The 12,661-nt window shown below is 37.0% G+C and overlaps 1 protein-coding gene across 1 annotated transcript in view; it reads left to right on the forward strand.

The window, feature by feature from the left end:
• Positions 1-11,407, forward strand: part of FSTL5 (follistatin like 5) — an 858,755-nt gene extending 847,348 nt beyond the window's left edge. The window contains exon 15 of the mRNA XM_052654835.1: positions 10,705-11,407. Coding sequence (XP_052510795.1) covers positions 10,705-11,407 — 703 coding nt within the window. The remainder of the gene's footprint in view (positions 1-10,704) is intronic.
• The last annotated feature ends 1,254 nt before the right edge of the window (positions 11,408-12,661 follow it).

Below are 12,661 nucleotides of genomic sequence, written 5' to 3' on the forward strand. Positions count from 1 at the left end.
GACCTTCAGATACTGTATTAATGCTGTCAAGAAATTAGACATTCTCAATATAGTGAAATTAAGTTATATATTTACATGTCAGTTTTTTCTAGAAGCATAAAATTCTTGGCATCACAGAAAAATAAGATATGAGAGAAAGAAGACAATAGTAGACTTCATATTCATAAACACATTTCACTTCTTTTTAAGAAAAAAAAAGAAAGTAAGGGAGAGGTGATGTACCTAAAATCTTTAATACAGAATTTCTAAAATATACTTATAAAAGTCAGGCAGGAGGGCATCCTGGTGTTCATTTTACAGCTTTTCAACCTGTGTGTTGAAAACAGAAAACATCAAAGTATTATCATTTGTCAAACACATCTAAGCTTTAGGATAATTCAGAGACTGACCTTGCTCTTGTTATAAATCTCTACTAAATGTATCAACTCTATTTCTCTATGCTTTCCCTCTTCCCAGTGTGAATATGACCACTGCTTATGAACAGGTATAGTTTATCGAGCTATTTATGTGAAGTTCAGATAAAAACTAAATCCTCTGGTACTTGAGTAGCAACAACATTCAATCTTTTCATACAAGGGTCAGTCTAGGATAATAGAAAACAAGTAAATATAAAAGAATTCATAAACTAGTGAATGATGGTTCATGTCAGATTTACGGTGTGTGTCCATGAAAACTCTGTGCTAACTGTAACACAATGGAAGATGCTATTTCAACAGCACATTGTGTATGTGGAGCTATACATTAACTGCAAGGAGTGTGTATGTTAGTCACTTAGGCATGTCGGACTTTTTGTGACCCTGTGGATTTTAGCCCTCCAGGCTCCTCTATCCATTGGATTCTCTAGGCAAGAATATGAAGTGGATTGCCATTCCCTTCTCCAGGGTATCTTCCTGACCCAGGGATTGAACCTGGGTCAACAATATTGCAGTCAGATTCTTTATCAACTGAGCCACCAGGGAAGCCCATTACAAGCAGAGGAACTTTTAGTTCCTTATCTGTTAAACATTTCTTAACTTCCATTTGGAAAAGCAAGATACATATCCAGTTAGAAAAACAAGATATTACTAATCCTGCATTTTATGAAGTAGTGATTATTTACTTTAGCATATGTTTTCTATACAGTTCAAACAATATAGTTTCTAAAATTGAGACCTCAGAAAAGTTTTGGAAAATGCTTTCATTTATATGTGGATTGCAGCATTTTTTTAACTGCAGGGTGTAGTATCTGGCTAAATAAAACCTCAAATATACTCAGTCTCCACTTACTGCTCCCCATTTGCATCCATTGATATACAGAGAAAGATTGTTTAGGTGCAGATGACAGGGTTTGAGGAAGGAGATCATATAGCAAAAGAGAGGGTGAATCAGAAAGACTGCTAAATCTGTGGGAACAGAAAACAATCATGGTTCAAAAAGATATTAATATATGCACACTAAAGCCATTGCAGCACTATTTACAAAAGCCATGATATGGAGGTAACCTAAATGTCCATCAACAAAAGTGAAAGTGAAGTCGCTCAGCCATGTCCAACTCTTTGTGACCCCACGGACTTTAGATTGCCAGTCTCCTCCATCCATGGGATTTTCCAGGCAAGAATACCAGAGTGGGTTGCCATTTCCTTCTCCAGGGCGTCCTCCTGACCCAGGGATCGAACTTGGGTCTCCTGCATTGCTGGCAGATTCTTTGCAATCTGAGTCACCAGGGACTCCCTGTCCATGAACAAAGAAGTGGGTAAAGAAGATGTGCTATAATATATACAATAGAATATTTCTCAGTCATAAAAGAACAAACTTTTGGAACCAAAGATTACCCTACTGAATGAAGTAAGTTGAACACATAAAGATACATATGATATGACATTGTTTATATGTGAAATCTAAAATAAATAAATAAAGGTGTACAAATGAAATTATTTACAAAACAAACAGAGACAGATGTAAAATGCAAACTAATGGTTACCAGGGAGGAAAAGTGGAGGGACAAATTTAGAGATTGGGACTGACATATACATACTACTATATATAAAGTGAATAACTCATGAGAACCTGCTGTATAAAACAGAGAGTTCTACTCAAAACTCTGTAATGGCCTATATAGGAAAAACAACTCTTAAAAAAAGGGGCTATATGTACAATTGATTCATTTTGCTGTACAGTAGAAACTAGCACAACATTGGAAATCAACTATATTCCAATATTTTTTTTTATTAAAGAAACACTTCCCAGCTTCTAAGATGGGAGCTGGTCCTTAGTGACCAGAAGTCAGCTTTAATATTAGAAGTCAGCTTTAAACAGAACTGTCCAGGTGGGAATCTGCATCGACTCTGGTAAGAGTCAACCCTAAATGAAAACTCAGGAGATAAAATAATTTTTTTTCTGCAAATCTTTGGAGTAACTTTTACTCTAAACTTTAGAGTATCATTGCTCTTGGGACTGACCGTACGGCAAATTAATACGAATCATTAGCTGCAATTAGGAGATTCCTTCAGTAGCATCTGAGGTGATGGATTTGAAAGCAGAACAGGGGCAGAATAACATTGCAGATGCTGTAGAGTGAGTAACTTAAAACAGCTTTGTGAGATTCTATGTGATCAGACACATTTGGGGACTGTCTAATGAAAGATGTGGGAAAACCATTCATTATTCAAATGCAAGGCCTATATCCTGGTCTTGTGGGATCTGGAGGTCTTTGTGCAGCTACTCTTTATTAGGATTCATGATGTTTCAATCATGTTTCTCTCTAAGTATCTATTATTTTCCTCTCTCTGCCAAATCACTTCCTCTGCAAGGCTCCTGAATTGTCATGGCGTAAACTATGACTGCAACTCTCCATCTTCTTAAAGATCCAGGTCCTAAAGTCAGCCACAAAATTTCCTGGTATTTTTAGTGAAAGTCCTTGAGGTATCTATTTCAAACCCCATCATCTGTGCAGAGTTGAAAGTCACCAGTATCCCATGGCCATCTGCTCCACCCCCTCCCTAAGAACTGAAACAGCAACCCTAAAAGATGGTGGAGTGAGCTAGGCTGCCCTTGTTCCTGATCAAGTGAACTATTTGGTGATTGGGTGAGGTGTGGACTGGGCATAAATCCTGTTGATACAAGTGAGGGCAAGAAGAAAAATGTGAATTTCTATTATTAAAGTGATCTCTGTTAAATTCACAAATAGAGAAATCTCATCATAGTTGGGTAACAGTGCATGCTTATTTTTCACATTGTGGGAATACTGACTATATAGAAAAAAAACTGACATTTGTTCTTATTTTTCCATCTATGGAAAATCTATTATAAAAATATATTATGCCATAAGAAGGATTATATTTGATACCAAAGGGAAAATTATACGACTGAAAGGTTGCGGTTGCAAGCCGTGTGCTACACCAGAATTTGTGAGCTCAAGGAGAGAGGATTTCGATCTCGGGACAGAAATGAGTCTTGGCTACTCAGAACTTTTGTGTAGCCAAGATTTATTAAAGTATAATAGAGGTACAGAAAGCTTTTGACACAGACATCAAAAGGGGACAGAAAGAATGCCTGCTTGTCAGCTTTTAGCAAGGCATTTTGTTTGTTAGTGAGAGCTGCTAAACAGATAAGAGAGGCTGAGGGAGTTTCACCAGGCCCTTCTCCCACAATATGCATTTATGAGATTAAAATGGCACAAGGTGTGTCATCCCAGGCCATAAAATAATTGACATGAATACTGGTTTGTTCCGAGACATTATCTTTTAGAGTTTATTGATGAAAGTGAAACAGGAGAGTGAAAAAGTTGGCTTAAAACTCAACATTCAGAAACCTAAAATCATGGCATCTGGTCCCATCACCTCATGGCAAATAGATGGGGAAATAATGGAAACAGTGAGAGACTTTATTTTCTTGGGCTCCAAAATCACTGCAGATGGTGACTGCAGTCATGAAATTAAAAGACGTTTGCTCCTTGAAAGAAAAGCTATGGCCCATCTAGACAGCTTATTAAAAAGCAGATACATTACTTTGCCAACAAAAGTTCATCTAGTCAAAGCTATGGCTTTTCCAGTAGTCATGTATGGATGTGAGAGTTGGACTGTAAAGAAAACTGAACACCAAAGAATTGATGCTTTTGAAATGTGGTGTTGAAGAAGACTTGAGAGTCCTTTGGACTGCAAGGAGATCCAACCAGTCCATCCTAAAGGAGATCAGTCCTGAATATTCACTGGAAGAACTGATGTGAAACTGAAATTACAGTACTTTGGCCACCTGATGGGAAGAACTGACTCATTTGAAAAGACTCTGGGAAAGATTGAAAGTGGGAGGAGAAGGGGATGACAGAGGATGAGACGGTTGGATGGCATCACCGATTTGAGGGACATGAGTTTGAGTAAGCTCCGGGAGTTGGTGATGGACAGGGAAGCCTGGTGTGCTGCAGTCCATGGGGTAGCAAAGAGTCCAGCATGACTGAGTGACTGAATTGAACTGAACTGAACTGAACTGAGCCATTGTCAGCCCAAGGTTTGAGAAAAGAAAAATATGTTAGATGGTACCAAATTGAAGAAAGGCAACTTTCAAAGCAAATGCATGGTTTCATTAACACAGCTTAAGAAAAACATTTCCATAAGAAAAATGCATCAGTTAGTTCAAGGTTTGAGAAAAGTTAAGCTTAGGGGAACCAGGTGTCCTCAACAGAGAAGGGAAAAAAATCTACCCCTTGAGGTTTATTTCCTCCTGTCCCTTGGGGACCCCTACTGAGACTCTTAACTCTGTTATTACTTAAGATATAAAACATGGACAAATTCTGTTTTTTGAGAATGTACTATTTTCCTGGTAATAATCATACATTTATTCTCATTCTCAAAACAAGTTACTTTTATTCTCTTCATGCTGATGAGGAAATTGAAACTTGTGGAAGTCAAGGACTTTATGTAAGTTCATATATGCATTATGTTGAAAAACTGGGTCATGAACTAAATCAGCCCATATTGAAAATCTTTACTTTATCCAAAACAACAAGTTCTCTGAACATGAATCACTTCAAAACCTCACTTTAAAGCATAAAAGCAGTAGTTAAAGTTGAATCTTTTTATAAACTATATAACGAACTAAATTGATTAAACACTCAGAAAAACTAAATAATTTGGGAAAGAAGAAAAGTCACCCTCTTCAACAAATCTGACATCAAATCCACACAACACCGTGATGAGAGGTCCAACTTTCCTAGTTGCTGTATTTCCCTAATAAACAAAGTGATCACAAGAATAAGTTTTAACTCTCTTATTTGTCATAGTCTTGAACTTCCTATAGACATTCTGACAAATACTAGACAAATTTAGGCCTAGTACTATGCAGAATTTTATAATATTAAGCAGACGTGACAGTTGAGAGCCTTGTAAATAATAATCACACACTAATGAACAGTGGAAGACTTCAGAATATCAATCTGTACTACGGGGAAATTTTGAATTAGAGACACTACTTCCTACCCAATAAATCAGCAGTGAAAAATTGAAGGCTTTCTCAATGCATCTGCTTATGCAGCTAGATCTATAGTCCTGAAGGAGCATACAACATGGATGCCAAAAGGAATGTAATTTCATCACCCTACAAGGGGCTTTTGAATTTTTAACTGAAACATTTTTAAAAATTTTAATTACATCCAAAAGAGGCTGGATTGTATAACAGAAAACTTGAATGCACCCTTCAGTATCAGAGTGAAACTAGTTCAAGTTAGTTAGAGCTTGTCTCTTACTTCCTCTTTAGCATTCAAATAACATTGCCCAAAGGGAACAGAAGACACAAGGTTAAGAGAACTGAAATGCCAAGTCTTGATTGGTTTATGGCTTTTATTAAATGTGCAAATTACTACTTTTGCCTCTGAGCACATGCATCATATATAACAAAAAAGAGACAATATCTTCCATAATAATTAACAAATTCATAAATGATACCAGACACAGGTATACATCTTCATACTTATGTATCCTTTATCACTGTTAATGAATAGAAACACACCTCTTTTCAATAGCCCAAGTCCATTATTTATTAAGACAAGTAAAAGCCAGCCAAATTATTTATATTTACAACTGTATGGTATTTTTGATGCTGATAACACAAAAATAATTGGACTGGGTTTTTATTTTGAGAGCTTTTAAATTCTTTAGCATTAAGGTAGTATTCATGTAGCAGAGACACCACTTTGCCCACAAATTCTGTATATTCAAAGCCATGGTTTTTCCAGTAGTCATGTACAGATCCGAGAGTTGGTTCATAAAGAAGGCTGAGCACTGAAGAATTGCTTCTTTCAAACTGGTGCTAGAGAAGACTCTTGAGAGTCCTTTGCACTACAAGGAGTTCAAACCAATCAATCCTAAATGAAATAAATATTCCCTGAATATTCATTCGAAGGACTGATGCTGAAGCTCAAACTCAAATACTTAGGCCACCTGAGGCAAAGAGCTAACTCATTGAAAAAAACCCTGATGCTGGGAAAGATTGAAGGCAAGAGAAGTGGGTGATAGAGAATAAAATGATTAGATAGCATCACAAGCTCAAAGGACATGAGTCTGAGCAAACTCTTGGAGATTGTGGGGGACAGAGGAGACTGGTGTGCCTCTCCATGGGGTTATAAAGAGTTGGACTGAACAACAACAAAGTACTTAAAACCTACACCACGTATTCATTTTTTGATGGGAACATTTGGAAATGATTGCTAACATCATAAAGGTGTCTTCATACCATTGTAATCAAAACTGAAATTGTATCCTGACTAGGTATGGTATGAGCTTTGTTTACTGAAAGAACACTGACCCAGTTATTACTGACACAAGACAAGATAAAGATTCAGGAAATTAATAAGAAATTATGCATGTCATTCTGAAATATTGTACAAATATTATTTTCAAAATGATTACTTTATTCCCTTTCAAGTATATATAGAAAAAGTAATAGTTACTAAGTAATAATACTTCAGAATATTATAATTAAGCATTAATCACTTAATTTCAGTTGTTTAATCCGTTAAAATTTCTAGACTCTTTGGAAGCAGGGTGAGTTATGTTCACCTCCAGTATATTTCCAGTGCTTACTATTTAGTAACCATTCAATAAATGTTTAAGAAATCTTTTTAAAGGAGTAGTTATACACAGTCGTTCTTCTTTTGTATAGAAAAAGTCATGCTCTCTCCAAAGGCAACAAATAGTCTCTCACAAATTTTCAAATATATCTAAAATTATTGCATAGTTTCCTAACTCTATGAAATGTAGTAACATAGAAGCAATGTAGGGAAAGAGCAAATTAGCTAAGATGGCATGGTCAGGCTCTCTCACCCTAGGGCATCTTGCTTTTGTCCCATGTTTTATAAATCATGATTATGTAACAGCTGAGATCACTTACAGCTCTGCACATGCACATTGCCAGGTACTTACTCAGATGTAGACTACTTGTGATATGCTGCTACTGCTCCTGCTGCTAAGTCGCTTCAGTCGTGTTCGACTCTGTGCGACCCCATAGACGGCAGCCCACCAGGCTGCCCCATTGCTGGGATTCTCCAGGCAAGAATATGGGTTCCAACTAAAAAGCAGTGGCATTAATGCCACATCATGGCTGTATCCCTTGAGTCAATAACAGAGGAGAGAATACAGTGTGTCTGTGGCTATGGCTGCTGCGCCAGCGAGGAAAGAATAAGGAGTCTGCAGTTCCTATGGTTCCTTGCATTTTCTTCTAGCCTCTTAGCTTGCCCCTTGCCTGCCATGGGTTCAGTGAACAATAAGTGCAGTGAACAGCAAGACAACTGGCCTCATTCATGAACAGGATCAGTGATACTAGCAGTTACAGTATTATGTCTATTTTAGTAAAATATTTGTGCTTATGCACTCCATAGCTTCCATCATTATGATTGACTTTTTAAAGAATATTCATCTTGTTTTATTCTATGATGTTAAAAGTCTGTGTTTATTCATATTTAGAGCTTGTCACATGCTTATATTGAAATTTTAAGGTGCTATTATCCTGAATGTACCATATTTCTATATTATGTGTTTAGGTGGCAATTTTTTTACAAAAATTAATTTTTTAAGAAATGGCATATGGAAAATGAATTTTCTAGGTGACAAGAATAAAATGAGCCATTCTTAGAGTTTGTTTTGTTTTAATTGTTGTTATTGTTTTGTCTCTAAGTAGTGTCTAACTCTTTTTGCCATAAGGGTGGCACCACCCTTATGGCAGAAAGTGAAGAGGAACTAAAAAGCCTCTTGATGAAAGTGAAAGACGAGAGTGAAAATGTTGCCTTAAAGCTCAACATTCAGAAAACTAAGATCATGGTATCTGGTCCCATTGCTTCATGGGAAATAGATGGGGAAACAGTGGAAACAGTGTCAGACTTTATTTTTGGAGGGTCCAAAATCACTGCAGATGGTGATTGCAGCTATGAAATTAAAAGACGCTTTCTCCTTGGAAGGAAGGTTATGACCAACCTAGATATCATATTGAAAAGCAGAGACATTACTTTGCCAACAAAGGTCTATCTAGTCAAGGCTATGGTTTTTCCAGTGGTCATGTGTGGATGTAAGAGTTGGACTGTGAAGAAAGCTGAGTGCAGAAGAATTGATGCTTTTGAAGTGTGGTGTTGGAGAAGACTCTTGAGAGTTCCTTGGACTGCAAGGAGATCCAACCAGTCCATCCTAAAGGAGATTAGTCCTGGGTGTTCATTGGAAGGACTGATGCTAAAGCTGAAACTCCAATACTTTGGCCACCTCATGCAAAGAGTTGACTCATTGGAAAAGACTCTGATGCTAGGAGGGATTGGGGGCAGGAGGGGCAGGGGATGACAGAGGATGAGATAGCTGGATGGCATCCCTGACTCGATGGACATGAGTTTGAGTGAATGAGTTTGAGTGAACTCCAGGAGTTGGTGATGGACAGGGAGGTCTGGCGTGCTGCATATCATGGGGTCACAAAGAGTCGGACACGACTGAGCAACTGAACTGAACTGAACTGAACTGAACTGAACTGAACTTTTTTTGCAACCCATGGACTGTAGCCTCCCAGGCTCCTCTGTCCACGGGATTTCTCAGGCAAAAGTACCAGAGTGGAGTTGTCATTCCCTTCTCCAGGGATCTTCCTGATCCAGGGATTGAACCTGTATCTCCTGCTTTAGCGCTGAACCACATCAGAAGCCTTTTGTTTTAATACTTACAGTAAAGTCATCTTAATCTTATTTTTTCATTTAGAAGGAAAGTCAGTTAACAATACCTCTCTTGTCTTTATTTTTTTTCTTTTTTTAAAAATATAAATTTATTTATTTTAATTGGAAGTTAATTACAGTATTGTATTGGTTTTGCCATACATCAACATGTATCCGCCACAGGTATACACGTGTTCCCCATCCTGAACCCCCCTCCCTCCTCCCTCCCCGTACCATCCCTCTGGGTTGTCCCAGTGCACCAGCCCCAAGCATCCAGTATCATGCATTGAACCTGGACTGATCATTCATTTCATATATGATATTGTACATTTTTCAATGCCATTCTCCCAAATCATCCCACCCTCTCTCTTTCCCACAGAGGCCAAAAAACTGTTCTATACATCTATGTCTCTTTTGCCGTCTTGTATACAGGGTTATCATTACCATCTTTCTAAATTCCATATATATGTGTTAGTATACTGTATTGGTGTTTATTTTGGAAATATTAGGCGGTGCTTTAATCAATAAAAAAAAAAAGTCACTTCCAATTCTGTTGGCCTCTGTGCATTTTGGGTGTAACTTTGTAAAGTAGTTTCTATCTCACTTTATCTTATTTTTGCTAGGAAGTCACCCATGTTATAGGTAAGGGTTTCCATATATATTCAACCCCAAACAAGCAAAACTCCACAAAATTGACTTCTCCATTTCACAGGGACTTCTGATCATCTATAGCTAGCATTCAGGACAAAAATCACTGAAGTAATCAAAGAGATCACCAAAACATATTTTAAAATATATTTATTTTTAAATTAAATTTAATAGAAAAATGCCATAAATATCCAAAGTTCTTCATTATTCAGTGTAAAATGATCAACACAACACAGGTGTATCATTAATAATTATAACACTATTAGCATGTCAAGGATGAAACTTTAACTTGTATTTAGAACATAATAAAATAAATGTTAAAATCATAAAGGTAGTTAAGGTGATCCTAAAATGCAATAAATAGAAGTCTAATAGTTCTATACTCCCTAAATCTGCATCTATTAAGAAGAAACAGCTTAAAATGAGAAAAATATGAATACTTTTCTAAACAGTGATGAGTATCAAATTTATTTGATGATCACAAGCAATATAAGAAGTCAATGAAGTGAGTGGAAAAGATGTATACTCAAGGTTTTCATTCTTTCTCATTTTCCTAGACATTAACTAAGTTGATTCAATTTCAGTGGGTTTTGAGACATGCAAAATATGTTTACTTTTTGGCCCTCAATGATAAAAGTAAAATGTTGTTACAGTTAACTAGATACATCACTTTTAATTATTTTGCTTTCTATAGCATGAGTTATAATTATTTGGCTGTAATGAAAGGACAACCTAAGGAAGGAGGAGGGCAGTGGGATTTAAAGCGGACTCTAACAAGATTCAGCCACCAGTTCCTGCACAGCCTGACAGCTACTGCCCAGGCTCTGAGTCCCCTTTCCACCTGCCCATAGTGCATTTCCTTCACCCCTTTGGAGTTTCCTGTCTAACTTTGATTTTCATTTTTGCAGGTTTGGGTTTATTCTTCATAAAGATGAAGCTGCCCTACAAAAGATTGATCTTGAAACCATGTCATACATCAAGACTATTAATTTGAAGGACTATCAATGCATCCCACAGTCACTAGCATACACACACTTGGGAGGATACTACTTCATTGGCTGCAAACCCAACGGCACTGGGGCGGCTCCCCCACAGCTCTTGGTGGACGGTGTCACCGACTCGGTCATTGGGTTCAACAGTGACGTGACGGGCACTCCATACATCTCTCCAGATGGACACTATCTTGTCACCATCAGTGATGTGAAAGGTCTTGTGAGGGTCCAGTACATCACCATCAGAGGAGAAATACAAGAGGCTTTTGATATTCACACTAACCTGCACATATCTGACCTGGCCTTTCAGCCATCCTTTACGGAAGGCCATCAGTACAACATTTATGGTAGTTCAAGCACACAGACAGATGTGCTCTTTGTGGAGCTTGCCTCCGGGAAGGTTAAGATGATAAAAAGCCTTAAGGAACCACTCAAGGCAGAAGAATGGCCTTGGAACCTGAAGAACAGGCAAATCCAGGACAGTGGCTTGTTTGGTCAATACCTGATGACTCCTTCCAAGGACTCTCTCTTTATACTCGATGGACGACTCAATAAGTTAAACTGTGAGATCACTGAAGTTGAGAAGGGAAACACAGTCATCTGGGTTGGAGAAGCCTAGAAGCCCTGTTAAATAATTATTGAATCAAGAGTTTTCCAATACACTGCACTAATCCATTATTTAAATTTACAGTTTAACTTTCTAAGTTTGTATCCTAGCCAAACATCAGTTACTTGGATGGCCCAAATAAAATAGTTTTGTTTTGTTTTGTTTTTAAACAAAGACATACACAATTAGTAATATTGGTTGATTAGAAATAGTTAACACAACATTTAATGAGAAACTATTTCAATTATAAGAACCAAATCTACTGTTATGTTTTTTTCCAATGGAATAGGAATTTAAATAATTAAAAATAACTCAACTGCAGGGAATTTCCAATGATTCTAAACACCATTTCATCTTGAGGGTAATCAATCTTTTTTTTTTTTTTGGTCCTTTTGGTATGCTTAAACAAGAAATAAAAGATGTTGTGGAAACTTAAAATTCTTAATTCAAAATATTTTGTCCCATCCACTGTTTCTAATCTTTCGTGCCTTGAAAGGAATGTCACAGAGGAAAAGGAACGCTTTAAAAGCTGCATAGTGACCACCTCATCACTAAAAATTTCTTGTCATTTAAAGAGAAAAGTTGAACATCTTTTGCACCACACCCAGCCTTCAGTCATTTGTCTATCCCTCAATGAAATATCATTTGAAGACATAAACTGTCCTTAGGCTGTACACAGATGACAAATTCTGTTTGACACTCACTGTATAATCTGCAGCATGCTATGGAAAATGAGGAGGAAGGGAGGAAAATAATTATGGTAATATGTTTGCAGTGTATTATTGACTCATTTTGCTTTCAATCACGAGAGTGCATTATATTTTTAATGCAAGTTTGTCTGGGATGTCAACTGCTTACAAATATATCTTATTAGTGAAATAGACGTTTTTGTTTCTTTTGAAGTAGTCCAGTGTTGCATTAGCAGGAACTTTTATTTCCAAAATAGAAGCATTATTTGTGTCTGCTTAGAGTAAACCACATTTAGGGAAATTAACAACAGAGAGAAAAAAAAAACTGGCTAGAGAACTGATGAGTATTAGCGGTTTAGGACAATTAGTAACAGAAATTGGGAATTAGGGGGTAGCACCACAGTGGTGAGAAAAGATGTACGTCTCCATTGCCTTTGCTATTTAAATATAATCCATCTAAGTACTCATTCCTTAATAACTTTCCCAAATGAATTCTGCTTAACTCCTATATAATCCTTAAACAACTCTCTCACTGTGTGTTGAAGTTCGAAACCTAACTAATCCTCTTATTTGAGAC

The sequence above is a fragment of the Budorcas taxicolor genome, chromosome 17 (assembly GCF_023091745.1).
Source record: "Budorcas taxicolor isolate Tak-1 chromosome 17, Takin1.1, whole genome shotgun sequence".
Classification (NCBI taxonomy): domain Eukaryota; kingdom Metazoa; phylum Chordata; class Mammalia; order Artiodactyla; family Bovidae; genus Budorcas; species Budorcas taxicolor.